Below are 27,999 nucleotides of genomic sequence, written 5' to 3' on the forward strand. Positions count from 1 at the left end.
ATCCACGGGGGTGTGTACGTAAGGAATCTCTTCTCTAGCTCCCAAGTGTATAGCATCCGTGGGGTCCAGGGAAGAACAAGAGGGTCTTTCACCACTACCACCTCCGAGAAAAGTCCAGTGCGGCGAACAAAGCGCCCACGTGCGCATGCGTACCGCAGAAAGGCAGTGATCCTGCAGTAGCATCATCGGAGTACAAGGAGACCCCTGCTTGGGATCCCGCATCCTGCAGTCGTTTCTCCAGAGTAGTGCCTGGGACACCAGCTTCCATCATCTGACTCATCTGACCTGTGCCCCTTGTAGAGGGCCTTGCTGACCAAGACCAAGGTCGAGTCACCTCAGCCCAGGCCCCACGCCCACCTATTGGAAAGATCTCCAGCTGTACCTGAGAGAAAAGGGAAAGAGAGGAAGAAGGAGACACCTGGGCCAGGAAAAGCCTGCAGCTGGGACCCACACTGGTCCAGAAGGCAAGTCTGGCCACCAGATGAAGAGAGAGCCAATAGAAAGGTTCTGCCTGGAGGCGTGAGGAGGGTGTTGTCTGCACGTGTGCCCTCCTTCCCCCAGAGCACCAAATCCGGTCCTTCTGGACTACTGCCAGGCTTCTGCCTCCGTCTCCTCGTAAGGGTGCAGAGGGCAGGCCATTGGCGCGGGACAGCAGAACCTGCAGCCTCCGGCCATGGCGGGACCTGAGTGGCAGTCCCTGGAGCAGTGCTTGGAAAAGCACTTGCCACCCGATGATTTGGACCAGGTGAAGCGAATTCTCTATGGCAAGCAGACGAGGTCAGAGGCCCAGCGGCTGAGTTTGGGGGATTTGGAGGCACTGTGGGTGGGCTGGGGGGGGAGGGAGCAAGGGGAGGGCTTCTGGGATTCAAAAGGCTCTGTGGGCGCAGTGATGAAGAAGCCCTTCAGGCTCACAGAGGCCACAGGTCCGGTGTGATGGCGATCTTTAGGGAGTGACCCTTACAAACTGCCTGTTCCAGGGACACACCACTCGCCCAACCCTCGCCTAGTGTGGGACAAAACAGGGAAGAAAGGGAATTTGTCTCTTCAGGCTAGCTCTGTGGTCACCCCAACTCTCCTCCCCTCCAGGAGCTCCCAGCTTTGACTCAGGTCCCAGCTTTTATCTGTCCTATGCCCCCAACTAGGGTCCCCTGAAACCTCCCTCCTTCCTGCTGTGACCTAGCAGCTCTGAGATGGAGGCCTACTGGATCAAACTGGCTAAGGGAACTTCCAGACTGTGGAGGCAGGAGAGTTGTTAGCACACGCTTTCCCATACTGGGCAAGCTGGCAGCAGATCACCAGATTATTTTATTTTATTTTAGAGTGTTGCTTGTTGGGCATCTGGCAGAACAGAGCTGCCAGATAAAATACGCCCCCCACCCCTGACTTTCTTTTCAATCCTCCCTGCCACCCACCTGGGAAGCAACCAGAAGGTTGCAGAAGGTGGTCTTCAAATGGGCCATGTCCTTGTCCTTTGCATAAAAACCCTGTAAGGGGGTTTTTCTAGGCTGTTAGGATGAAATGTGAACTCTGATCTTGCTAAATCTCTATCCAGTTGCTTGCTTAAATTGGCCTGTTCGGGCATTCTCCGGTCTAGCTTGTTTGTTTGCTCTAGGACTGTGTGCCAGTGACCTCGAATTAGGACCTTGATCCCCTGAAGATATCGGTGTCTAAATCAGTAATTCCTGGAACCCTTAGGATTCCTGCAGGGAGGCCCGATGATCCACTAAGTCTACCACAACATGTAGATGGTAGAACAACCTCACTGGTGTTTTGACAACCCCCCCCCCAACCAAAAGCCTTTCTATAAGTTGTACTGGGCTAGATGACCCCAGAATGCTCTACTTTCTACTGTATTTACAGTATCAGTCAGTCAAACGGCAGTCAGTCATACGGGTGGGTGATAGCTCAGTGGCCTGCGGGGCATGCCAGAGGCCTGGGTTTCCACAACCCCATACAAAATCCCCCCAAACATCAGCAGCAGCACATCAGTCACAAGAGAAGTATTAGAACCGAGGCTCCCCAAGAAGGATTTTTCCTTTTTTATCTGAAGCAAGGGGTGTCTTACCCCAATTTCTAGAGAAGGAAATTGCTCTGCTCTAAGGATAAAGAAAGCATGTTCTCCTGGAATTGAGTAAATTTGTTGATGTCAGAGGTTAAAAAAAAAAGGTCGAGAGGCATGATGAAGAAAGAAATGTTTCCCACAGAGGCAGCTGGGCATACATTCTGGGTAAGGCTGAGGCCAGGCCAAGGGTGACCAAGGGAGAAGGGCTGTATCAGCATTTGAGGAACCACAGAGTAGGGAAAATTTGTAACTGAGAGTAAAGTGCCAGCCTGTGACTGACTACCAGGCCCTGACCCTGGGGTCTGGCCCCCAGTAGCTGAACCGAGTGCCTTGGCTTGTTTTCCATTCTTCTCTTGGGTTTTGTTCCCCTGACGACCTTTTCATGTTTTATCTCTTGAGGTGTAAACTTTCATACATGCTTAATTCTTATGCTTGGGTGGGGTTTGGCTATGAATAGAATTTTCAACGGAAGAAAGACAATTATTCTTTCTTTAAAATACTTTAAAACTCCTCCCACTGAAACTCTTGTTCATTCTTCAGAGGCCAGCTTGTACCTGGCTATTTCCCCAGTCAGCTTAGCTCCAGATTTCTTGCTGGGTCTAATATACTGACGAAGCCTATTAAATATTTACTGAGTGAGAGGGTTACATGAGCGAGGGTTGCCTACACCAGACAAATGAGATCCCCAAAGAGCAGAACCAAGAAGGGTTCACTAATCCCTTAAACATTTGTCGCTCACTTTTTTTTGCATAGAACATTAGAGGGACCATTAGTAACACATGATTTCTGCCCATGCAGAGGAGGGCTCTCTTTGTTTATTATTTTATCTTATTTTTTGCTGGTGGTGCTGAGACCCAGACTCAGGGTTTCCTTCATGCCAGGCAAGCGCTGAACGTGGCTACACAGATACCAGAATCTGACCAAATGCCTTAAGGAACAGCTAGGAACATAAATTAAATGTACAGAAACCCACTTTTTTGAATGTATGAAGGACTTCACAGAAGTGAAACCTGAATGTTCAGAACATCACTCACAGAAATATTAAAGAATGACACAAGGGACATCCGTGAGGTTTCAGGAATATCATATTGAGCGGAATGAAGCCTTGGAAGCCAAGACAGGACTCCTTGGTCAACCATGATAGGGACTTCACTAAGAAATTGCCGTTTTCATCTGGTAGAATTCCCCGAAGGCAGTAGGACCCATAGTAAGCCATCTGTCATGACTGATGAATGGAAACCATTGGAGAGAACTAACTTGCTGTTCAACAGAAATCATCAAAACAGGAGGTCTTATTCAGTGAAAATGGTAGAACGCAACATTTGGGGTGGGGCTTAAAAGTTTAAAGTTCAACTGCTTGATCACTTGAATTAGAAAAAAATATATACCATCATGGTCCATTCTAACTTAAAGCCGGCAACACAGTTACTGGTTATCACTCTCAAGTGTTGTGTTCTGTCCGTAACTGCATAAGCCGGACTTTTCCACGACTGCTATACTGTGGGAGCGTGTGCCAGGATCACTGCAAACACAGTGATATAATGTACTGTGAGGGCAGGACAACTGGGACGTCACAAGGTGACAGGAGCTTCCCGGGTCCACTAGAGTCATAGGGGACTGAAGTAATCTCTGCAGTCCCTCGCTGACAGAAGAGTCACGCTGTTCACATGCCTCCGTGTACCAGGTACGATGGGCAAGATGATGAGGAGGAAAGGCAGAGTGTTGCCAGCACGTGTGTACTTTCTGAACCTCTTTGGAAGGATGCACAAAACGTTGACGGGGCTCGCTTTGAGCTTTGGATCCACAGTGTGGAGAAGATTTATTTCTCGTTTTCTTTCCCCCGTGCTGTGGTTTCCAGACACACGTTTCCTTTGTAACGGTGTTTTAGTTTAATAATTTAAAGTACTAATGGCAAAGAGCCACTAGAGGAAGAGAGATGAAGTTTCCAAAGTGAGAGGGTGCTGAGGAAGCGGAAGCCTAGGGCCCTTAAGCAAGGTCTACCTCGACTCTCGTAAGGAGGGGCACCTAGAAGTGTGTGTGCTGGAGCCGGGTAACAAAGCCTTCCTCCTTGAAGCTGAGGGAGAGCAGAGGGGAGCTGAGGGTCTCCATCGCAAGAGAGGAAGAGAAGCTGAAACCAAGTACAACTGTGGCTCTCAACCTGTGGGTCTTGGGTCATATATCAGATATCCTGCCTATCAGATATTTTCATTAGGACTCATAACGGTAGCGAAATTACAGTTATGAAGTGGCCACAGAATAATTTTAGGGTTGGGCATCACCACAACGTGAGGAACTGTATTAAAGGGTTGCAGCACTGGGAAGGTTGAGAACCACTGAACTACTACAGGGACGGATAGCTGTATGCAGCATGGGACGCTGCAAGTTCGAGGCCAGCCTGGTCTACAGAGTGAGTTCCAGGATAGCCAGGGCTACACAGAGAAAACCTGTCTCAAAAAAAAAACCAAAAAAAAACAAAACACAAAACCATATATATATATGTGTGTGTGTGTATACATAAATATCACACATATACATATGTGTCTATGTTTATATACATTATACACATATATTTCTGGATTTACAAATGGCAACTTCTTTAGCAGGAGTGCTAACGCCTCTGTAGCGGGTCCAAGCTCACAGTGTACTCACACGAGGCCCTCTTAGATTTAGGATTTCCGTATTTCCAATGATGGTGGGAGGCACGCATTCAGCCGCTCACAGTGTCCACGCATTGTCCCACAGACTGTGGAGGAAACCAAACCATTCCTGGAGTGTAGAGCTGGGACTCCTGAAGGCAAGCAGGGTAGGGAGTGAGGATTTACAAGTTGGAATAACAGGGTGGCAGGGCGATCTCATAAGCGGCAACCATAAAAAAAAAAAAAAAAAAAAAGGCGTCATCAAGAAGATACAGAACACAGAACGCTATGGCCAAAAGGCAGGTGGCCTGGAGCGTGGAGCAGCCGGGACCGCCTCCCCTCAGGTTCAAGAAACAGTATCTGCAGGGAGGTGGGAAGGAACAACTGTTCTCACCAAGGAAGAGTTCCCAGGGCCTGAGACCCACAGGCAGGGCCCCTTCCCCCAGGGTGGGAAGACTCTGAGGCATCACAGTGAGGGGAGGCCACGTGTGGGCCCTGCAGCTATTTCTAATCTGCCAGGGGAAAGGGAGCCTTGACTGCTTGAAAAGCAGGCTGATTGTCAGGGGCGGAACCCAGCTCAGAGCTGTCATGGAAGCTCCTGGCAGGGGGTGGAGACAGGGGGCTTGGACTGACAGGGCTGTGATTTGGAAAGAGACATCTTGAAGAGAGTGACTTCAAGTAGGAGAGGAATATGATGATTAGGTAACGCCTGTCAGGTTATTTTTTGATGTGTTCTTGGCATTTCATAATCAGCTTGCCCGTAGATGGTAAGCCCTTCCTGGGCCTGGGCCATGAACTGTGCCCCTGGGGTTTCACCCCAGCCCTGGACATGAGCAGGCATCGGGAGGGATTTGCTGCCTGACCCGTGGTCTCTGTGGTGGAAAGTAAATAATCCCCTAGCCGTTAGTGATGAACCACAAATGTGGGTAAACCTTTATACCTGCGCCCTTTCACACTCACCCAGCAGCCGCTCCGCACCAGGCATGAACTAGCTGAAGTATGGAGAAGAAGGCTGTGGGATGGCCACCTGAAATACAGCTTCCTGAGGGGCAAATGAGTACAGAGCCTCTCTTTTCTAGAACCTCCTGGCCTCCACCCATCCTGTCTCCTGAGCCCCCTAACCCTAGCCCCTCTTGGTAGCTCAGCTACCCCACACTCTAGGATCCAAACAGCCCTCTGATCCTGGTTCAAAAACGTTTTTTTAGGAGCCAGTTCCTTCCTGTCTGTACTGGCCACTGGGACTTCAGTCTTTGCCCTGATCCTGTGTAGCTGCAAACTCTAGCCTGTTGATTTAGAAAACTGCCTCCCTTTGCCAGACCTAGTCAGGACTGGCCATGTGCTGGAAGCTTTCCCAACAAGATACCCTACACTGCTTCTTTATCGGAGAAACAACTACAGAGCATTAGGGGATTTTTTTTTTTTCAGTGTTGGGTCTGACCCAGGGCTTCACACATGGTCTGACCTCCCTTCCCCCCAAGGGGCGGGGCATTAACTAGATCAGACTCTTAGAAGCCTTTCTCTCTCTCTTCTCTCTTGCCTTTTCAGGAATCTCGATCTGCCCAGAAAAGCTTTAGAAGCCGCCTCCGAGAGAAACTTTGAGCTAAAGGGATACGCCTTCGGGGCAGCCAAGGAGCAGCAGAGATGCCCGCGGGTCGTGCGCGTGGGGCTGGTTCAGAACAGGATCCCGCTCCCCACTTCCGCCCCTGTGGCAGAACAGGTGCTGTCTTTTTTTTTTTTTTTTTCTTCACACATAAATGGGGCTCTGGCTTGTCCTGCTGTGCAGTCAGGGGCTGAACTGAGGGCTGCTGCCAGGGTTCCTGAAGGGCAGCTGGCTCACTCCCCTCTGTCCTTCCTTCCAGTCTGATCCCCAGCTCTTCTCTTCCCGCTCTGGCCCTTTCTCCTCTTCTCAGACCTTGCTCATCTTTCTACCCACCCGTCAGCGGTTCCTACCACTCCTCTGAAATTTCATTTGCCAACTGGGGGAGCGCCCCTTTGGCAGCTCCAGCTCTCTCCGAGGATGCCTCCTGGAGCTCAGGGCCCGAGCACTGACCTCTGTCACACCCGGGTTTTCTGCTCATCATAAAGCCCGGAGCTCACTCTGCCCAGAGTGTTTTCTAATGTGGGTCTCTGTGCTTGCTAAGAGTCCCACAGGCTGTGAGAATCTGGTAGACATTCCTTTACCGTATAGTTAATCAACGTGGTAGTATTTTATAGTTCCTTAAAATATCACATCACGGATGCAGGCAGTTTGCTTATACAGCTGTATAAGTATATGGCGGTAGTTCTTTGTTTTGTTTTTGTTTTTTTAAAAAAAGCAGTTTTTCTGGAACTTTGGTGGCATTGTCTGTAGAGATTACCTCAGCACACGTGGTAGTTCTTAAGGGTTTTCAGGAAACCTCGGGTCACTTGAATTCCAGGCCAGACTGGCCCTACACTTCCATGTATATGAAAAAAGGATAAAAGGGGACACACACACACACACACACACACACACACGATGTGATTCTCAGTTCACCATTCTCCCTGGGCTTGCTGTTTGTAAACAACTCTACATTGTCAGGCTATAAACACAGGGACATTCTCACCAACATGGCCCCTGGAAGCTTGCTCTGCATCTTGATGGTGCTTCGCAAACACACATTCCTATGCCTGAGTGGCGCTCACAGCCTCTTGGGAAGAGACTGTGAGCGTGAGGACATAGGAAAGGATGTGCTCCTTGGATTTTCAGCCTGGCCTTCTGGGCTCTTAAAAAAATTATTATTAATTAACATTATCTTATTGCCTTCTGGGAGCCAGACCCTTTGCTGAGGACACAGATGACAAGAATGTTTCTTCCTTCTCTGGAGGAGCATGCAGGGTCCTCTGAGTGACAAACAAGAGAGGAACCATAGCACCACAGTAGTATTGCCACAGGGGTGCCTGAAAAGAGCTGAGAGAGTTTATGGGGGGTGACGTGGGACAGGGGTACCACCTTCTGGAAGAGAGGAGAAGGAGGCACACTCCCGGCCAAGAACACATCCCAGTACATTTAAGATGTAAACCAGCCAGAAAGCCACGTCTTAGCAGACAGCAGATGTGAGTACAGGATGGCACAGGGCGGGCTGCCCTTCATTCAGAGAGCAGCTGGCCTAGGGTGTGGCACGGTTGTGTGTTGGGGAGTGTGTCTGTATATGGGCACACTCCTGCCGTGCATACTGGAAGTACAGCCACACCATGAGACCAGTGTTGTTTCTCCATCATGGGGGTGGGGGGAGGGAGGTAGGATAGGGTGGGATGGGGGATGGTGTATGAAGGATAAAGGGTGGGGAGGGGTCAGGGTTCATGTCTGCGGGAGCCCAGAGCTGCTTTTCTTCCATCTGTCTTGCAGGTTTTAGTCTGATGAAAATAGCAAACAGGTCACAAACCTCCCACCCACCTCTTTTCCCTTTGCACATGGTCAGGCGGGAGTTTTGAGGTCCCGTTGGGACAGATTCCTTTAAGTTGTCTCAACAACAGTGGTGACTCTAGGCTAATCTTTGCTTTTTAAATTGCCAGGTCTCTGCCCTCCACAAGCGCATAGAGGCTATTGCCGAGGTAGCCGCCATGTGTGAAGTCAACATCATTTGTTTCCAGGAAGCATGGAGTGAGTCTCGATCATGGTTCTATCCCAACCCCCTTTCCACCGCTGGGCATCCTCTCTCAAGAGTATCTACTGCCTGGGGTCTTTGTGTTTTGTTTTGAATCTCTGAATCTCCTCCTTTCTTTCTTTTTTTTTCTTTTTTTTTTTTTTTTTTTTTTTTTTTGAGAGAGAGGGTTTCTCTGCATAGCCCCGACTGCCCTGGAACTTTTTTTGTAGACCAACTCTGGCCTCTACTCATGGAGAACCACCTGCCTCTGCCTTCCGTGTGCTGGGATTAAAGGTGTGCGCTCCGGAACCCCTGCCACCGCCACCACCAGGCTTTTTTTTTTTTTTTTTTTTTTTTTAAAGACGGTAGCTGGCTAAGTACCTTTGGCTAGCCTGAAACTTGCAACAACTCTCCTGCCTCTGCCTCTCAAGAGCTGGGATTCCAAGCATGTGCCGGGAGGGCTGGCCTAGACAATGTATCTGACAACACTAGAAACCAAAGCGCCGGATCTCCCGGTTGTTCACCCCTCCCACCCCTCCCCGCCTCTACGATGGCCGATCCAGGTGAAATCACCGGTAGCCAGGTCTTTTCTCTTTTAGCACTGAGGGACCCAACCATGGGCCATGCACATGTGAAGTACAGGCTTCCCCCACTGAGCATCATCCAGACTCTCCTCGGCTCTTGTGAATTCCTTCCAGCTAGTCTCTTTGGTCCCATGTACTCTTTTTTTTTTTTTTCCCCCATGTTATTTCCTATGTTTTCGTTGTCAGGGAGAGAAAATGAGCCCGTGGTCTATTATCAAAAAAATAATAATATTAATGAAATAAAAGTAAGTGTTCTGAGCCTGGTGGTGGTGGCAGCGGCGGCGGCGGCGGCGCACACCTTTGATCCTAGTGCTCAGGAGGCAGGCAGAACTCTGTGGGTTCGAGGACAGCCTGGTCTACAGAGCAAGTTCCAGGACAGCCAGGGCTACCCAGAGAAGCCTTCTCTCAAAAAACAGAAAGAAAAGAAAAGTAAGTGGAGTAAGTGTTTTCCAAGAGAATACTTTCAATACTTGGAATTTCTTTTCTTTCTGTAGCTGCTTTTTAATTTTCTGCTTTTCGGACATTTATTTGTGTTGTGTCTGTACTTGTACACACATGGTTCGTCGTCTGGGGGTCAGAGGACAACCTGTGGGAACCTCCCTTCAGCACGCGGGGCCTGCAGGTTGACCTCAGCTTGTCAGGCAGACCCCTTTGTCCGCTGAGTCCCCCTGTCAGTCCCCCGATTCTTCAGTTCTATATCATCCGAACCCCCTTCACCACAGCAAAGACAACTGTCCTCTGCACATGTACATCCTCCCCGCTTAGCCCCATTCCATCTCCGCCATGTTTGGTTTTCCTGAATCACTATTTTCCCTACGGCCTGCTCTGTGTTCTGATGCAAGCTCTGCCCTACGCTTTCTATCAGTTTCTAAATCCCCTTACCCTGTTTAAGCGGTCTATCAAGTCCATCTCAGAAAGAGTCCACCAGGCTTCCTCGCTTTGGTCTGAATTAGTTGCCCCCTCTGCTGGCCACTCAGAGATACCCTGGGGATCTTCCTTCACCACGAGGGAGCCAGCCTTGGTTCTCTTCTGCTTACTTCAGCTGGCTTCCCTGAGAAGAGGCATGAGCCTCATAATACCTGGGTATATGTACAACTTGCCTGGCAGTTTTGATAAACACCAATGTCGAGGTTAGATATTATTTTTGTTCGGAAGTTTGAACACACTGTCCCACCAACCTCTTGCATTGGGCGCCTCTTGACTGACTCAAAGCCACTTAGATTTACGACCCATTCACTGTCTTTGATTTGTTTGTTTCTCTCTGGAAGACTGCAGGTCTTCTAGAAACTAGACTGCTAGTTTTGTAAGGGTGGACCTTTTTCAATCTCTTCTTCTAGATGCTTACAGGAGTCTTTCAGTATGGATTCTTTGGTTTTCCTATGTTTTTGTTTTGTTTTGTTTTTGTATTCTTTTATTCTTGGCAAAAAAGAAAATTTATAACGTTAGAGGATTTGGCTTTTTGTTTTGTTTTGTTTGTTGAGACAGGGTCTCACTCTGTAGCCCTGGCTGTCCTGAAATGCTCTATGTAGACCAGGCTGGCCTCAAACTCACTTGCTTCTGTCTCCCCCCAGTGCTAGAATTAGAGGTATGTGCCACAACACCAGCTATTTTAGAGTCTTTAATTAATTTTATTCTAGAATCAGGCTATACTTCTAGAAGAGGGGACCAGGCATTTCATACTATTTTCCTTGTAAATTTGGGACAAGGAGAACAGAAACTGAGATGTAGCCTCAGGGTCCTTGTGCATACTGTGTGTGTGTGTGTGTGTGTGTGTCGGTGGAAGCAGAGGGAGTGATTCTGAGACTGGCTGTTGGGGAAAGCTGGCTGCCATCTCTTTCCAAAATAGGTGATGAACAACTGAGTTGCTACTTGGTGTCATGACCTTTGGTGTGAGCGATGTCATCCTGAGGTTTAGTCTGAGCTCTTGGGCCTAGACTAAAACGATCTCCTCTCACAATCTTTATTTACCATCTCTCTGTCCCCTCTGTGTCCTTACTTCCTGATATCCCATTAGGGTCTGTTTTTAGTCCTAGTTCCACCATTTCCTCCTTTTTCTTCTGCTTTGTCCTTTATTTTTCAAACTACATTTTACATTTCTTCTTGCTCTGCTTTCTCTTCTTTAACATAGACCTGCACTAGAGTGGCCACTAAAATCCACATGACAAAATTGACATTATGCTGTCTTGAAGCCTCCTCTACCAAAGAACTGAGTCCTCTACTCCTAAAGTTAGCCTAGGCAAGTTCATAGAAGGGAGGAAGCCAGCACATTCTTTGCTGGAATGTCACAGATACACTCACTAGCCCATCTGCTGCTGTTGCTCTCTAAAACCTCTTGAACTGGCCTTCCGAGTCCATGTTGCTCTCAGCTCTGGCTCTCAAGCTCCTACTGAGATAGTCCATTAAGCTCTGCTTACAGATTTCGCTCACTTTTCTAGTCCAAAGTTCCAAAGCCTTCCACATTCCTTTAAAAAAAAAATGGCATCTGTCACAGCAACAGCCCCACTCCTGGTACCAACTTCCATATTAATTATTTTTATATCACTGTGATAAGCACCATGACCAGAAGCAATGTGGGGAGGAAGGGGCTTATTAAATCATATGGATTTATTGAGTCATCCTGGAGAGAAGTGAGAGAAGTGACCCTCAGGGCAGGAACCTGGAGACCAGGACTGAAGCAGAGGCCATGGAGGAATACTGCTTCCTGGCTTGCTCTCCGTGTCTTGATCAGCCTTTCTCATTTAACTCAGCACCCCCTACCCAGAGGTTTGTATGGTGTCCTGTGGGCTGAGCCTTCCCATATCAATCGCTAATCAAAGAAATGTGCCCACAGACTTGTCCACAGGCAATCTGATGGACGCATTTGTCTTAACTAAGGTTCTTCTTCTCAGATAAGTCTAGCTTGTGTCACTTGACAAAAATCCAACCAGGACAGTCACTGAGTCTGAAGCTCATCAAGATTGCTAGATTTCCTGGCCCATGAGCTTCAGGAGTCTGCCTGTCTCTGCCCTTACCTCTCTCTCCAGGACACCCAGTGTTTTAGGTGGGTCTCAGGAATCCAAACCCAGGTTCTCATGATCACATTGCATGTTCTTTGCCCACAAGTCATCCTCCCGGCCCTCATTCTTTCCTCTCAGTTGTCATGTTCTGAATTTGTGGGAGTTCTTTTATTTCATCATACCTTGACCTTGTCTCATGTTTTCTGCGTCTTCTCTTACCTCCAGATACTAATTCTAAGTAACTTTTCATCCCCTTGTATGGTTCTTACTTATTCTAAACCACCCCTCCCTCCATACACCTGCTTCTATTTTAGAGACTGAGGATTAAAGAATTGATGATTTACTATGAACATCTAGAGAGACTTTGTCCTCTGAGTGCTGTTTGGGATGCTCTAGCATGGGTAATTCCAATGTTAGTATCTCCTGATTATTTCCTACAGACTGGTCAGATTTTCTTAGATAGATAGATAGATAGATAGATAGATAGATAGATAGATAGATAGATAGATAAATGAAAATAAAAAGTCTACCCTCCTGCCAAGAAAAGAAAGGACAAAGGTCTTGATGATCATTATATAATTTTCCCTATTCTTGCTACATTTATTTTTTACTCCTATTTGACTCTTGTCCACAGCTTCCATTAGACTGTAAGCTCCACGAGGCCATTGCTTGGGTTTGTTCTTGTTTTGGGGTTCCCTTATCTATAGTGGCTATTATAATCCCTGATGCACAGAAGGCACTAAAGCATCTGTTGGATGACTGAACCAACTCTCGCTTTGTTGGTTCTGGAGCTCCTGCCCAACCATCAATGCCTAACACAAATGCTTCCTCCTTTATGAGACGCTAGAGGCTCTCCAAGGCAGTTTTGGTACTCTGTCCTGCTTGGATTGTATGCGCACCTGCGGTGATTCAAATGAGAAGCTCAGATATTTGAGCACTTGGTCCCCAGTGGTTGGCACTGTTTGTGGGAAGTGATGGAATGACCTTAGGACAATTAGAAGGTGCAACCTTGATGGAAGAAGTCGGTCACTGGGAGATAGTTTTGAGTGATTACAGCCTGACTCCATGTCTCTCTCCTCTCTCTCTGCTTCCTATGTGTGGGTGAGATGAGAGATGTGATCCCCCAGCTTCCTGTTCTGCCTGACTACTGCCACACCTCTCCTCACCATCATGGACTCTCCCTCTAGAACTGTAAGCCAAAATAAGCTCCCCTGTCAGTTGCTTTTGGTTATGCTTTTTTTTTTTTTTTTTTTTTTTTTTTTTTTTTTGATACAGAATTTCTCTCTGTAACCCAGGCTAGCCTCAACCTCAGGATGATCCCGCCTTATCCTCTGAGTCCTGGGATTTGAAGTGTATAACCCTGTCAGATCTGATCAATCTGTTTTTCTCTAGGCCCATAGTTCCTAAGAACTGAGGCTGACTCAATGTTAGGTCTGAGTGGTGGAGCCCCTTCCCCGTCTAGTTGAAGAAAACAAAACAGAACAACAACAACAAAAAAAACAGCCCCTGACTTTCTCTAATCTCCTTTTCTATATCTTCTTTTGGCAAATGTATTTGTGTTGGGATATTTATGTCCACAGGAAAAGAAGCCGTTCAAAGGGAAACAGAAATTTGGAACCCTTAACAACTTGAAATGAAATCAGCATGGGAAATGTTGTTCTCTGAGGACACTTAAGTCACTTCTTATGTTCTGGAAGCTGAGAATTAATGGTCATTAGGGAATATTTTTGTTATTAGCAGCTCTTCTTGCTGGATTCCTTAAAATAGTTCTCTTGTCTGGACTGAAAGGACTTTAGGGAGTCTTGAGCCTGGAACCAAGACTTCCTGGACCTCGTTGGCAACCTCTTATGCCTGCTGTGGATCTGAGTGGATGACAGCAGGCTTCTTCACTAGTGGCCTCAGGACCAGGCTCACTGAGACCAGGAGCCATGTAAAGTTGTGGCTTCTCTTCCTTTGATGTGAAAGCAGGAGGGTCACACTGCTTTTTCAAGGTGTGAGAGCTGAGCTGCCCGGTCTCATGGCTGGTGCCATGTTTAGCAAACGTTGGCTGTTGTCATGATTCCTCAGTGGGCCCGAAACTCCATGCTGGGGTCATATCATGAGGTGATGTGTTTCTTGAAAACAGGTCAATTTGGAACCAGAGGAACAATAGCAAACATCTGGAAACATTCATTCAGCTAGTCAGCTGGAAACAGAAGAAGATGGGTTCGCGTTAAGACAGGAAGCTAAAGAGTGCTGACTGGGCTCAGTCAGCACATTCATTACCTCAGGAAAAAAAAAACAGACAAACAACGACAACAAACCAGACATCTCAGTAGAAAGCAACCAGGGCAGTGGGCAGAGAGCGTGAACAATGAAGAGAGGCTGAGTTCCGAATCCCCAGGAAACATGCAGCAGGGTTCTCAGCATGGCTAGGAATGGAAACCATGTTTATCTCTGCAGCGCTGGGACTGAATCTAGCTAAGCCTTGAGTATGCTAGCCAGGTGCCCTACTGCTGAGCTGCTTCCCGGACAAGAAGGACATGTTTAATCATGGTCAGATATCAGTTTGCATAGCACGGTGGTAGCTGTAAAGATAAATGCATTGTTTAGTACTTTCAATCTTCCCAGGGGAGCATAACACCATTACACATAGCTGAGAGTCCCAGTGTGAACCCTCTGTCCCGTTGTCCTGAGTTAAGATTTCTATTGCTATGAAGAGACACCATGACCACAGCAACTCTTATAAAGGAAAGCATTTTATTGGGGCTGGCTTACAGTTCAGAGATTTAGTCCATCACCGTCGTGGTGGGAAAGGAGGCGGCTCGCAGTAAGAGACGGTGCTGGAGAGGAAGCTGAGCGGTCTCCACCTTGATGCACAGGCAGCAGAAGGAGAATGTGAACCCCTGAGCCTGGGTTTAAGCATCTGAGACCTCAAAATCCCACCCCCACAGTGACACCCTTCCTCCAATAAGGCCACACCGCCCCAGAACCAGACCACGCTTCCTAATAGTGCTGCTCCCCGGGGGCCAAGCAGTCAAACACATGAGTCTATGGGGCCTTTCTTATCCAACCCAGCACGCCCCTGTACAGAAAAGTACATGTGCGCTCACCCCAGAATGAAAGCAACCAAACGAACAAAACACAGCCTAGTAAAAATGTTCACTGAACTAAAGCCCTGGCAGAGTCTGGCTAGAAATCCTGAAAATAATGGCTTTCTCTCTGGGCATGCTCCTCCTGCCTAGCTGTTTTTAAGCCTTTGTAGGATGGTCAGATGGCTCATTTCTGGAGGAGTCTCCCTATCCCCAGGCAACTTGCTCTGGGCTGCCGATACCCACCATGGGGCCCCCCCACATGATTAATTCCTCTTTTTTTTTTTTTTTTTACAGATATGCCCTTTGCTTTTTGTACACGAGAGAAACTTCCTTGGACGGAGTTTGCTGAGTCGGCGGAGGATGGGCCCACCACCAGGTTCTGTCAGAAGGTGAGAAGTTAGCTGTGCTCCTGGGCTGTGGCTGGCAAACCCACGCAGGTCTCGAGCACAGCCGAGGCTGTCTGAGAGGTCCCTTTGCTGTGGAAAGCATGTACCAGATAAGAGTAGATAGGACTTCGACATTCCTACTGTTGTAGACTCTACTTCCGCTTAAGATCATAGTTTTAGAGCTAGGATGGCTCTTGCTGGCTTTGTTCCGTGACAGAGTTGCAACCCGGGGAGGGATGGTTTGGAGTGACTTCATGGTGGAGCTTGCACTGCAAGGGGGGTGGACATTTCTCTTTTCTAGGCCTTTTTCCTACCCACTTGCTTCCACGTATGGTCCGTCCCGTAGTGTAGAAACTGGTTTTCATTTTTCCTAATAGAAAACCTTGTTATGCATGAGATCTGATCCCAATTATCCGAGATGTTCAGAATAACCAAAACTCTGAAGGCAGGAGGGGAAAAAAAAGTCATGGCAAGAGGGTGAGGAAAGAAGGGGGTGGGGGTGACTGCTAACGGGTGATCAAAATGTGCCAAAATTAGCTTGTTGTGACTATTGCACAACTCTGGAAATATACTAAACACCAGCAGCTTATTTATACACCTTAAAAGAATGATTCTGAGCCTAGAGAGATGGCTCAGTGGTTAAGAGCACTGTCTGCTCTTCCAGAAGCCCTGAATTCAATTCCCAGCAACCACATGGTGGCTCACAACCATCTATAGTAAGATCTGGTGCCCTGTTCTGGTATGCAAATGTATGTGTATATATATATATATATATATTAATGTATCATGTTAAAAAGAATGATTCTGGCCAGACCTTTAATCCCAGGACTCTGGAGGCAGAGGCAGGTAGACCTGTGAGTTTGGGGCCAGCCTGGTTTACAGAGTGAGTTCCAGGACAGCTAAGATTACACAGAGAGACCCTGTCTCAAAAGAAAGAAAGAAAGACAGACAGGAAGGAAGGAAGGAAAGAAGAAAGGAAGGAAGGAAGTAAAGAAAGAAAGAAAGAAGGAAGGAAGGAAGGAAGGAAGGAAGGAAGGAAGGAAGGAAGGAAGGAAGGAAAGAAAGAAAGAAAGAAAGAAAGAAAGAAAGAAAGAAAGAAAGAAAGAAAGAAAGAAAGAAAGAAAGAAAGAAAAGAAAGAAAGAAGGAAGGAAAAAAGAAAAATTGATCCTGTGCTATGTAGATTATATTGCAGTAAAGCTGTAATCGGAAAAACCGGTGCTCCCCAAGAAATTGTGTGTGATAATGTGTTCTGCTTCTCAGCTCTAGCAGCAACACTTTCTGTTTTCATTCAGACTTTGCACTATACTTAAGGGAGTCTGGGGCAGAGTCGTAATCTTAGTGGTTTTTATCAGTACCAAACTGTGACTCTAAACATCCGTTCCCTCAAGTTACGGGGGAAAACCTCTCATGGAGTTATTGATTCATTGCTGCGACAGAAGAAAGGGGACTATTTCCGTTGGTAAGCCTAGATTAGGACGAGAGGAAGAGTGTTCTTAGAGCTGGTGCCAGAGAACACTTGTCAACCTCAGAAGGGACCAGAGGCCCTCATTATGGCCACAAGTAATGAAGGCTTAGATAGTGTTGAGGACAAGTGACCATCTGAAGTTACTCACTTAGTCAACAGGTCCTGATGTTCATATTGGATAGAAAAAATTTAGTGCCTGCTGTGGCTTAATATGTTCTCCAAAACTGGTCAGAAAATTAATTTGTAAAACAAGCATGAGGAGGTGCATTGTAAAGGTGGTCAGGCCATGAGGATTTAGCTCTTGCCAGTGGATTTGCATCAGTTATCCCCAGGGTGTTTTTCTTGTAATAAAAGCAAGCTCAGCCTCCTCGTACCCTCTCACCCTCCACTATCAGACTGTTCAGCACAGAGGCCCAGTAACTGCTGGCTGCTGCATGCTTGACCTGGGGTCCAAGAACTCCAAGGAAAATCTCTGTTCTCTGTGAGTTGCTCGGTCTCTGTTATTCTGTTGTAAGAACGCAGAACAGACTGACTGGCAAGATATCTTAGTATAGATGAGAAGAACAATGATAATTCCTTAAGAATCTTTTTGAGACAGGGTCTTACTCTAGGGTTAGTAGTCCCTGGGAATATGTTTCCCAGCCTAGTCCCAGCTTCATAATTTTCTCACCCCAGCCTGCCAAGTCCTAGGATCACAGGTGTGAGCTACCATGCCTGACCCCTTACTGAATTTTTTTAATATCTTTCATTTATTCCTTGACAATTTAATACATGTATACAGTGTGTCTTGATCCCATGAACCCCTCAGTTTTCCCTTCCCACTCAATAGGACACCTCCCAACATGGCCCCCACAGCCTTTGAGAGCACTCCTTGGTTTTGGTAACTCGAGTCCGACTCATAATCTGTTATTATATGAAGAACATAAAATTTTTCATCCGCCATGCTTTTGCCTGTATGGCTCAACTCTGTAAAATGTGTGCCAGCTGCTGTGCCACAGACTATCAGAATCCTTTCAAACACTGTGTCCATTAGAGAGTCTCCTGGTGCCTTTTTCCTCCAGCCCCTGAGAAGCAAATTCTACTGTCCATGTCTGTGACTTTCATTTCCCTAGGATTCCTCCACAGGTGAAAAATCCTGTGTTGCCTTTCAACACCGTGTTATCATTTAGCATCATGCCCTCAAGGTCCATCAGCCTTATAGCACGGGATGGAAATTCCTTGAAATTCCTTGCGTGACATGGGTGGAGAGTATCTCATTTCCTTCATGCACCACATTTTGTTCAGCCCTTTACTGAACAAAGCTGCTTCTTTTGCTCTCAATAGCAAATAGCGCCTCTCTGAATATCACTGCATAGATCTGTCTCACTGACACCTGCTTTTTCAGTCTTTTAGGTGTGCGTACACATGTGGTATTGTGTCACAGTTCCCTGTTTAACATTAAGGAGCAGCCATAGAATTACCTAGAAGCTCTAAGTCTAGAGTTCCTGTATCATTTTATATTCTCATCCCAACATTGTGCAAAGATGTTCTCTCTCTCTCTCTCTCTCTCTCTCTCTCTCTCTCTCTCCTCTCTCCCCCCTTCTCCATGGTCTCACTATGTAGTCCTGGCTGGCCTAGAACTCACGGTGTAGACGAGGAGGGCTTCATGAACGCTAGAATTAAAAGATACATGCCATATTTGGCTGTTGATTATTCTTTTATAAGCAACTGTAGGGCATCAAGACAACAGCAGCATTTAGTATTAAAAAAAATAATAATTGCTTTAAGTGATAGCTGCAAACTAAGTCCGGTTATTTAGAAACATCATTAAATCCCTCTGCAGTTAAACAGTGTTGTAACCATTTGCCTGAGAGAGGAACTTCACGGTTTTCAATTCCCCAGCTGGCAAAGAGACACAACATGGTGGTGGTGTCTCCAATTCTGGAACGAGACGGAGATCACGGGGGAGTTTTGTGGAACACGGCTGTGGTGATCTCCAACTCGGGACTGGTCATGGGGAAGACCAGGAAGAACCACATTCCCAGAGTGGGTGACTTCAACGAGGTGAGTGCCAGTCAGAGCTCAGTGGGCCTTCCTCGGGGAGAGGTTCCGTCCCTGACGTGTGTGACACCATGGGGCAGTACTGGTGGAGCATCCAGAGAGTCTGAGAGCAGTGCCCTGCATCATGAGGACAGATGAGATAGCCGAGTCACAAAAAATTTTAGCTGCACGGGATTTATACATGTGTGTTGTATGTGTTTGCGGTAACTTGACTTTCTGCAAGATTCCCGTGGGGTCATTGGTGCATAGACTAAAATGCAAGCAAACAGTACACAAATATGAAATTACTCCTGCAGGCCCCTGTAAAGGGGCTCTGAGCTCCTAGGCAACCATGATATAGTCCTGGTTTTAGTGGGTTGTATTCTTTGTGACTTACATGGTGTCTAAGTTGGCTCGTGTTCAGGTAGGTGTCTGTTGGCATATAATCAGTGGTGGTTATACGGGACTTCTTAAGCTCATTGGAGATAGGAATTCTAGAGAAGGGCTGTTTTGCTTGGCAAATGCCAATTCTTAAGTGGTGAGATGGAATGGGGGGGGGCATTTGAAAGAGGAAAATGAACTCTACGCAATGCCAGGGTACTGAATCTGGATTTGAACTTGACTTTTCAAAAGGGCTAATAGCTCGGGATATGCTGCTCATGAGCTCCCCACAGCTCATCCTTGGTTTGGAGAATTCATGCCCCTCTCGGGCTGATCAACAAGGTGAAAACCATTCACAGGGATCCAGGGAGACACCGAGCGGGTGTTTCTAAGTAGCGGCTGGAGGTGGGGTGAGACAGATTTACCCCTCGCCTGTTTACCCTGGGGTTAATCTTTAGCTCCCTGCTTATTTCACTGGGCTGAGAACAGCAGGATCTGAGCAGGGTTCGCTACGAGTACATATCCTGGTTGCTGCCTGACCCAGCCAATTTTGAAATGAGTGAGAGAAAGGCAAAAGCTCCCGGAGCAGATCTGTCTGGAACCTGCCTTGCCTTCTAACCTCCCCTCAACTATATCCCCATCAAGTCCGGGGATAGGCATCCTCGGGGCTCAGGTGGAAAAGAAGGGAGGGGAGAATGAGGATGCTACTGGCCTGGCCTGCAGGGGTGTCCTCAACCCTAGGCAGGACACCCAGGCTCCCATGTGGAGGGTATGGGTTCCACTCTCAGATTTGGTCTTGCTCAGCTGGGAAAGTCCCAAGCCAATTCAAGCGACACACAGTTTCCAAAAAGGGCGAGTTTCCCTGGGTGAGTCTGGGCCCTTCACCTCTCCGTTTTCTGCATGAGGATATGCGGTTGGAGAGGACTCCTAGTAACCTCCGCCCAACTACAACCTTCTCTTGTATCCTGATTGAAGCCTTACCGTAGGTTATCCTGGAAATCACGTGCTAGACCACCAAGCAGGTTGTGGGTTAAATAAATACTTAGGCCGTTGTGGCTTTGTTATTGGGTCTGGGTTTTGTGTGTGCCCTGACACACCGAAATTCTGGAACTTGAAATAGAGTCAAGCCCAAACGTTCCTTCTAGCTTACTGGTGGCGTTCCCTTCTAAGGGAAGCAGAAGCGTTCCTGCTCTGGGGCGCCAGCGTACAGCTCTTTGTGGTTTTTCAGTCCACCTACTACATGGAGGGCAACCTGGGCCACCCCGTGTTCCAGACCCAGTTTGGCAGGATCGCGGTGAACATCTGTTACGGGCGCCACCACCCCCTCAACTGGCTCATGTACAGCATGAACGGCGCTGAGATCATCTTCAACCCCTCGGCCACCATCGGAGAACTCAGGTCACTCGGGGGTCTTTCTGGGGGGCTCATTTGCTGCTCCAGGTCCAGGGTCAACCTGTGGGTTTCCGGCATGGGTTTGGTAAACTGGGGGAAGCGGGCGTGAGCACTGGTCTAGATCCCAGCCCAGTGACTGGATGTTGCACATTTAACCAGCTTTTCAGTGGGAAAGAAATTGCTCAGTGTGACCATTGCAAAATCTGATCTCCCCAAAGATTCGCCCTACCATTGGGCGCGACCTTTTCTGGGATTCTGAACACTGGGGACAAAGGTAATGTGCCCACATTCCTGCAGGACTTCTAAGCGGAGCCAGCAGGAACTCCTGTCAGGGGTCTTCGGGATCCTGAGCCTTAACTCCGCCACGCCCAGCAGGAAGGGGACTCCTCCAGGGGAGTGGAGCAGAGGAATAACCCCTCTGCTCTATGTTAACCAATGAAAAGTCTCCCTTTCAATGTGCGGAACAGGAAGTGTTTGGCTCTGCGCCCTGTCTGTAACATAGGTAAAACTGCTTTGTTGTGGTGTTGCTGGGGGTCGCGGTAGGTGAGCGCACAGGACTCCAGCCAGATTCGGTGGTGAATGCCCGGTAATCCCAGCACTTAGGGAGACAAAGGCAGGCGGATCTCTGTGAGTTTGAGACCAGCCTGGTCTACAAAGGGAGTCCAGGACAGCCAAGGCAACACAGAGAAACTCTGTTTCAGAAAAACAAAAGAAGGGGCTGGAGAGATGACTCAGAGGTTAAGAGCACTGGCTGTTCCAGAGGTCCTGAGTTTAGTTCCCAGCCACCACAGGGGGGCTGACAACCATCTATAATGAGATGTGGTGCCCTCTTCTGGCATATAGGCACACATGCAGGCAGAACACTGTATAAATAATAAATACAGAATTAAATCTTAAAAAAGAAACAAAAGATTCCAGTTGACATATATTGGCATAAATGTAGCCTCATTCTGTGCCAGAATCTAAAATTATGGTGTCTACCTGACTTTCTGACAGTCTTTATTCTCCCCCTGAAACTTCGCCAATAGAGTCTTAACCACCTGAATTTATATTAGCATTCAGGTCTTTTAAACTCTGACCAAATTGGCCCATTAACTTCCCCTACCATATTCTTTGGCGTGTCAGGTTCCACAGCTCCAAATTTCAGTGTTCCCTCAAAAGGCCTACGAGCCAAACAGCCAGGGTCCTCAAAGCAGAGGCCCCACTTCCAGTATCAGTGATCTGAATAGCCACTTTTCAAAAGCCAGACAAGAAGGAAGTCAAAGGCAGTAGGGTTTATTTTGAAAGCGTGTGGTTTCATGGTTCAGCCCACCGTGCCAGGAAAAGCATTGACAGCGGGAATGTGAGGTCTGATTCTGGAGGAGGAAGAAGAGAGATTAACACCGCTGTCCACTAGCTTCTTGCTCCGTCCTTGTCTTCAGTCTGGGACTCCAGCTCATTGGCAAGGGACCACCCAAGTATGGGGATAAAGGTGGGGCCCTCCTTGGTTAAGTCTCCTCTGCAAAGAGCCTCATCAATATTCTCAGAAGTGTATCTCCTAGGTGATTCCAAATTACACTACAGGTTTTAAAAAGCTCTAGGAATTTACGTGCACACATCCCAACCTGGAACTGCCTTCCTCCAGAGCCTGACGGATGGGTACAGCAGAAAGTGCTGGCTTCCATTTGGTGGCTATGATGTCTGCATTCCGTCCCAGTAGGGTCGGGGGTCATGGGAAAAGCTCCTCGCTCTCAGTGGATTTTCATTCAGTTTCATCTAAATCTCAGATGCAACTTTTAGTTGGCTTGATGCTCCTTTCTTGGATAGCATCCCTCCGAGTTCAGAATCGTCACAGCAAGGCCCCTAAGAGACCTAGAATGTAGTTCTCCAGCCGCTTTTGCTAGGTGCATGTGGAGCCGCGTTTGGGTAGAAGGAAAAAAGGTCAGACTTTGGATTTTCCCCTCAGGGCTTCCCACTCAGAAAACAGATGTCTCGTGGTGCTTTGAATCCACATAACTGTCCGTTGTCAGCTGAAAGCCAAGATGGTCATTGGTCACCCGTCCTGTAGGTCTTAGTAGAACCTTGGGGCCTCCTCGTGGGGTATCCCCATTCTACCAGCTGTGTATAAGATCTAGAGAGGGACGGGAAAAATAGCTTAGAGGGTGAAGGTGCCTGCTACCAAGTGTGATGGCCTGAGTTCAATCCCCGGGACCCGCACGGTAGAAGGAGAGAGCCAACTTCTTCCAAGCTCCAAATGTGTACACAGAGACAAACAAATACATGTAATTAAAAAAAATTTGAAGACTTCGGGGAGGGGAGCTCCGTCTTTCCCCTCAGGCTTCCCTAGAGGAACCTGAAGTTCACTTCCTGGGCGCATGGGTGTGAACCGGTTTCTGGGAAAACCCAGAAGGCTGCCTGATGTTATGTAGGCAAAGATCCGCCCCAGCCTCTTATCTTGAGCTTTTCTTAGCTTCAGTTTAGCAAACAGAAGCAATCCAATGTCATATGACTGTAGCTTCTTATGTCCACAGCAGCCTTAATGAAAGTGATTGCTTTTTCCTTCCCTGGCCAAGAATTGCCCAACCTTGAGCTTTTGAGGGTGTGGTGAGCGGGCGACGCTGTGCCCGTCTCTGGGAAAGCAGAGTGTACCATGGGATGAGCCTTTGAGTTCATGCCCTTTAGCCAGTTAATGGTACTTCCGTAACTGTGGCCTAAGGAAGTGATGTCAGAGAGAGTGAAGTTTGTGCGGGAGATGTTTGTGGCGGTAGGTTTGGCGTCCGTAATAGAGACACTGGCGACAACAGAAATGTCAAGGGTTAAATAAATTTCAACCTATTTCTTCTATGGGTTGGTGACACTAAACTGAGTCATTCTGAAGCTAATGTAGCGTGGCGATAAGATCTGTGAGCAATGGGAAGATGTGACATATGTCCCTGCTATATGTGGTCAGAATTTGGTGACTTGTAAGGCTGAGTGGGGGTGGGGACTGTGGGCAAGGATAGTCAAAGAGAGTGGAAAAGTGATAGCAACTAGTTTATTAGGCTGGTGGGCATGCTGGGAAGTTTTCTTTAATATATGATTTTTGCATAAATGATCTCTCTCTCTCTTTCTTTTTCTTTCTTTCTTTTTTTTTTTTTTTTTTTTTTTTTTAAGTACAGCGTTAAGAGACCACTATGTCATGTCATGATTTCCAAGCCCATCCCACCCGGGCCATGCACTAGCTCCCCTAAACCCGTAGCTTCTCTCTGACACTCACCAGCCTTCTGTTGCATGACCGTTATAGAACTACACTATGAGGAACATCCTCTTCCTGGTCATTCAAGCTGCCTCATCTCCCTGGAGGGATGTCTTGGGGGGAGAATGAGACTTGGGACAAAGGTTTGATACGGGGCTGTCTGACCCCCAGCACACTGGGGCCACACAGATTCTGCCCCTAGGAAGCTGCTGCTGATTAAGCAGGCAAAGTGCTGATGGGCTGCTGGTCAGCTTGGCTGTCTTGTTTCCAGCCTGTGTTAGCTAGCTCAGGCGGTCCTGGCCCTTGCTGGGTAACCCGGACTGGTTGCCTCAGGCTGGTGCCATGCCCAGCTCTGCTCACAGCTGGCCTGCATCTCAGAGGTGAGAATCTGTGGCGGGGCTGAGGAGTCTACAGCCTGCTCTTCCTTGTCCTCTCGCAGTGAGTCCATGTGGCCCATCGAAGCCAGAAACGCAGCCATTGCCAACCACTGCTTCACTTGTGCCATTAACCGTGTGGGTCGGGTATGTGTCTGAGGTAGAGCTGAGGAAAGGCCCACTGACTGCTGGCCCCGAAGGGACGCTCCACCTGTCTTCTCGCTCCTTCTGCATACACGCCACAAATTTGGGGGTACCGAGAGGAAATGGCTTGATCTGGTACTTTTCTTCTGGGTTTTGGCTTCTCCTCTCCCCTCCCCTCCTCTCCCTCCCCTCTCTTCCTCTCCTATCCCCTCTCCTCTCCCCTTCCCTCTGTTCCCCTCCCCTCTGCTCTCCTCTTCTCATCTTGCTTCTCCTTTCCTCATCTTGGCTTTCTCCTCCCCTCCCCTTCCTTCTTCTCCTCTCTCTCTTCTCTCTTATTCAAGGCGAGGCTTTACTTCCGCAGGCAGGCTGACCTCACATGCATTTCCCAGCCCTGAGAACTGTGGGTACCTAGTGTCTCCCTGCTCCAGGATTATAAACCCAAACTTGCCTGTCCCCTTCCTTGCTGGCTTCCTCACAGCCCATTGCTGGCCTGCGGAACAGTGAACAAACTCTTGCTGGTTGTCCCGTGAGTGCAGACCCTTGGCTCCCTTAAACTGTTTCCTGCCTGGGCTCCTTGCTTGCACTTGGTCTGGCTGAGGGATCTGGAATGACTGTCCTGGTGCTGCCACCTAGAGGTTTACCTTGGCATTGCACTTAATTCACAGGAACACTACCCCAATGAGTTTACTTCTGGAGATGGAAAGAAAGGTATGTTCCTGAACTTCCCTGTCGGTGGGCCTCAGCTCCTCCTCCCACCCCCACTCCATTCCACCCACTCACTCTGGGCAGGGTCTGCTCCCAGCCTGTGCCTGCACTCTGGCCACCTTGGAAGGGAACACCCTTCCTTGCATGTAGTGTGTGAGTCCATGGCTAGGGTGTGGATCCTTCATGCGGGGGGCACCTTGTTCCCCAAGTGGGGATCAAATGGGAGTGGAACTGGCCTCTCTGCCTCCTCAGGACTATGTGAAACTGGATCATGAAGATATGAGGGGGCCTTTGTGAGCTCTCTAGAAGGGGAAGGGGGACTCTCGCATAGGTCCCCATCTTTCTTCTTTCTCCCCCCGCCCCAGCTATAATGATGACGTCCCCTGAGTCAGCATAGGTTGTCATGGGTTCAGGAGTCCTCAGGGCGTTGTGATCTGAGGACAACAAGCAACACACCTCTGCTAGAAGTCCGCACCCTGAGGTCGAACCTCTCTAGCCAAGACTGTGAAAGGGAAGGACTGCTTTAGTTCACCAAAGGGGTGTTTCAGCTGGCTGGCTGGGTCCCCCTCAGAAAGACACGGGAGGACGAACAGAACTGTCACCTAGGTCCCACCCTCTGTAGGCCCAGGCGGCAACCCCCACTTACAGGACTTCCCATCCCAGATGCGCCCTGACAATGGACAGGCAGAAGATGTGGGAAAGGGAGTTCTGGCCCTGTCTTAGAGGGGCCACCTCACCCCGCTGTGGCGGCCTTTAGCTCTCTGTGGCTGGTGAAGGGCTTGGGCATGCAGAAGAGGGTTAAATCTACAAGCTCCGGGACAAGAAGGGTGGACCATACAGGACAATGGGCAGGTCCACTACAGGAAGTGTGTCACACTAGAGCTGGACGCTCCCTTTGGATTTGGGCAGCTTCTGTTGAAAGTGAAGGGCTAGCCCACCAAAATGTGACAGACACCTAGACGTGTTCCCAGGGCTAGGTGAGAGTGACATGAAAGCTAAGCCCTGCCTCCCTCCTCACCTTTAGGCCTGAGGAGGGAGACTGGCAGTTGGCAGGCACCAGGGTGCCGTTCTGAGTACTTTTCTCCCAGGTGTCCTGCCACGTGCCAGCCTGCCTCCCCTTCTTCAGAGCTCACGCTGTGTACAAGCTCATGGCCACTCCCCCTTGCTCCCTAAAGCTCATCATGACCTTGGCTACTTCTATGGCTCGAGCTATGTGGCAGCTCCCGATGGCAGCCGGACCCCGGGCCTCTCACGCAATCAGGATGGGCTGCTGGTCACGGAGCTCAACCTCAATCTCTGCCAGCAGATTAATGATTTCTGGACTTTCAAGGTGGGTACCCGAGGCCCTGGCTGTGGCCCTGCTCCTCTGCTTTGGCCTCCATCCAGTCTTGCAGCTGCAGGGACTTCAGGTTTGCTCACACAGGCAGCTGGGAAGAGGCACCAGCTCCCTCGAAATGCAGCTCTCTTCTGAGCAGAAGGCCAGGGCTGTGCTGGCCGTGGGCATGGAGCTCTGTGTGGACTGACGTGCAGGCAGAAGATCTCAATACAATCTCCCTTCATTTGATTTAGATTCTAGGCGTCCTCGCCCAAATTAATCTCAATTTCATTTGTCTAGAGAATGCAGCGGGTTGGCTTCTGTCGCCTGTTTTTTTTTTTTTTTTTTTTTCCTTCCCTTTCCAGGCATTTGCACTTGTCACAAGATAAATGTGCATATGTCTAGTTCTGCCTGCGTCCAGGCTCCACCGTCTAGGCATTGAGACAATAGTGGGAATGAGGTCACGTGGGAAAACTGGCTCCTGGCCTGGCTCTGACTCTATCTTTTGGAGCAAGCATCTTCTGTCCCTCAGAACAAGGAACAGTCTCAAATGTTGCCTGTGGGGTCAGCAGTCTGAGAGTGCAGGTGCCTGCCCCTCTGGGCTGAGACAGCAGTGGCCATGGCCAGGACCCCTGGAAGGGCTCCCGACTACAAGATTTCTTACACTCACCTCGAACCGTTCGCAAAAGGAAAAAGAAAAAAGAACCTCCCACTCTGTGTGGCTTTGTGAAGTGTGGCTCGGGGAGTCCAGGTGTGCACTCTAGACCTTCCCCGAGTGTGAGTCCTTGCTCACATTCCAGAGACTCAGATGCTCGTCGTCGTCGGATAAACAAGACCCAGCCCGGGAGAAGGTCTTGTGACCTCCCCACCACCTTCTTGGGCAGCTTGGGGTTAACGCAGGATTCTGTTTCAGTCAGAAGTTAGAGCCAGGGTTGCGGCTGGCTCTCTGACCCAGTATCTCCGAGAGTGATAGGCAGAGCCTTTAGAACAAACGCCTTCCCCGGGGCGGGGGCTGGGAGGGTGCTGGGTGTGAGTTCATTTCCAGGCCATTGGGAGGGGCGGGCAGGGGGGGGGGGGATGTGAGGGAGGGCATACCTGAAAGTGGGCAGCTTTGACGGACCTCCCAGCATCCCTGGTCTCCATCTGTGTCTTGAACAAGGTGCTACTCGGAGCAGGCAGAGTTCCAATTCCGAGTCTTCTCTGCTGCTAGCTCTCCTCCATCCTGCCCTAAGCCTGACCACACCTCCTGCAGTCTTGACTGAGAGGTCAAGGTCAATTGGGAGAGACTGAGAATCATCACGCATTCATGAATTTTGCCGAAATCCATGTTGAGGTCACTTTGTCATTACTACTGTCTCAAATAGCCCTGTCAATCAGCATGATGGAGGCGTTTCTGTCCTGTGGCTGCCCCCTAGTGGCCAGAGGTGGTGGCGAGTAAGGGATAGATTCTTAAATCTCCCCAAGCCTGTATGTTTTCTTTTCAGATGACAGGCCGATTTGAGATGTACGCCCGAGAGCTGGCTGAAGCTGTCAAGCCCAGCTACAGTCCCAACATCGTGAAGGAAGACCTGGTTCCAGCCCCTAGCTCGGGTTAGGTCTGGGGACATCTCTGGCCCCAGTGGATAAGTTTTAAAATGTCTGGGGGG

General features: G+C 48.7%; 1 protein-coding gene across 1 annotated transcript; it reads left to right on the forward strand.

The window, feature by feature from the left end:
• The first annotated feature begins 621 nt into the window (after window positions 1-621).
• Window positions 622-27,999, forward strand: Upb1 (beta-ureidopropionase 1). The gene is made up of 10 exons (XM_055598950.1): window positions 622-777; window positions 6,244-6,415; window positions 8,233-8,320; window positions 15,252-15,346; window positions 18,691-18,852; window positions 20,438-20,607; window positions 24,255-24,336; window positions 24,999-25,041; window positions 26,214-26,368; window positions 27,838-27,999. Exons 1-10 carry the CDS (start codon window positions 674-676, stop codon window positions 27,946-27,948), a joined length of 1,182 nt encoding a protein of 393 aa, XP_055454925.1. The 5' UTR covers window positions 622-673; the 3' UTR covers window positions 27,949-27,999.

Source organism: Psammomys obesus, unplaced genomic scaffold, assembly GCF_907164565.1.
Source record: "Psammomys obesus unplaced genomic scaffold, mPsaObe1.curated_primary_1811, whole genome shotgun sequence".
NCBI classification, from domain to species: Eukaryota; Metazoa; Chordata; class Mammalia; order Rodentia; family Muridae; genus Psammomys; species Psammomys obesus.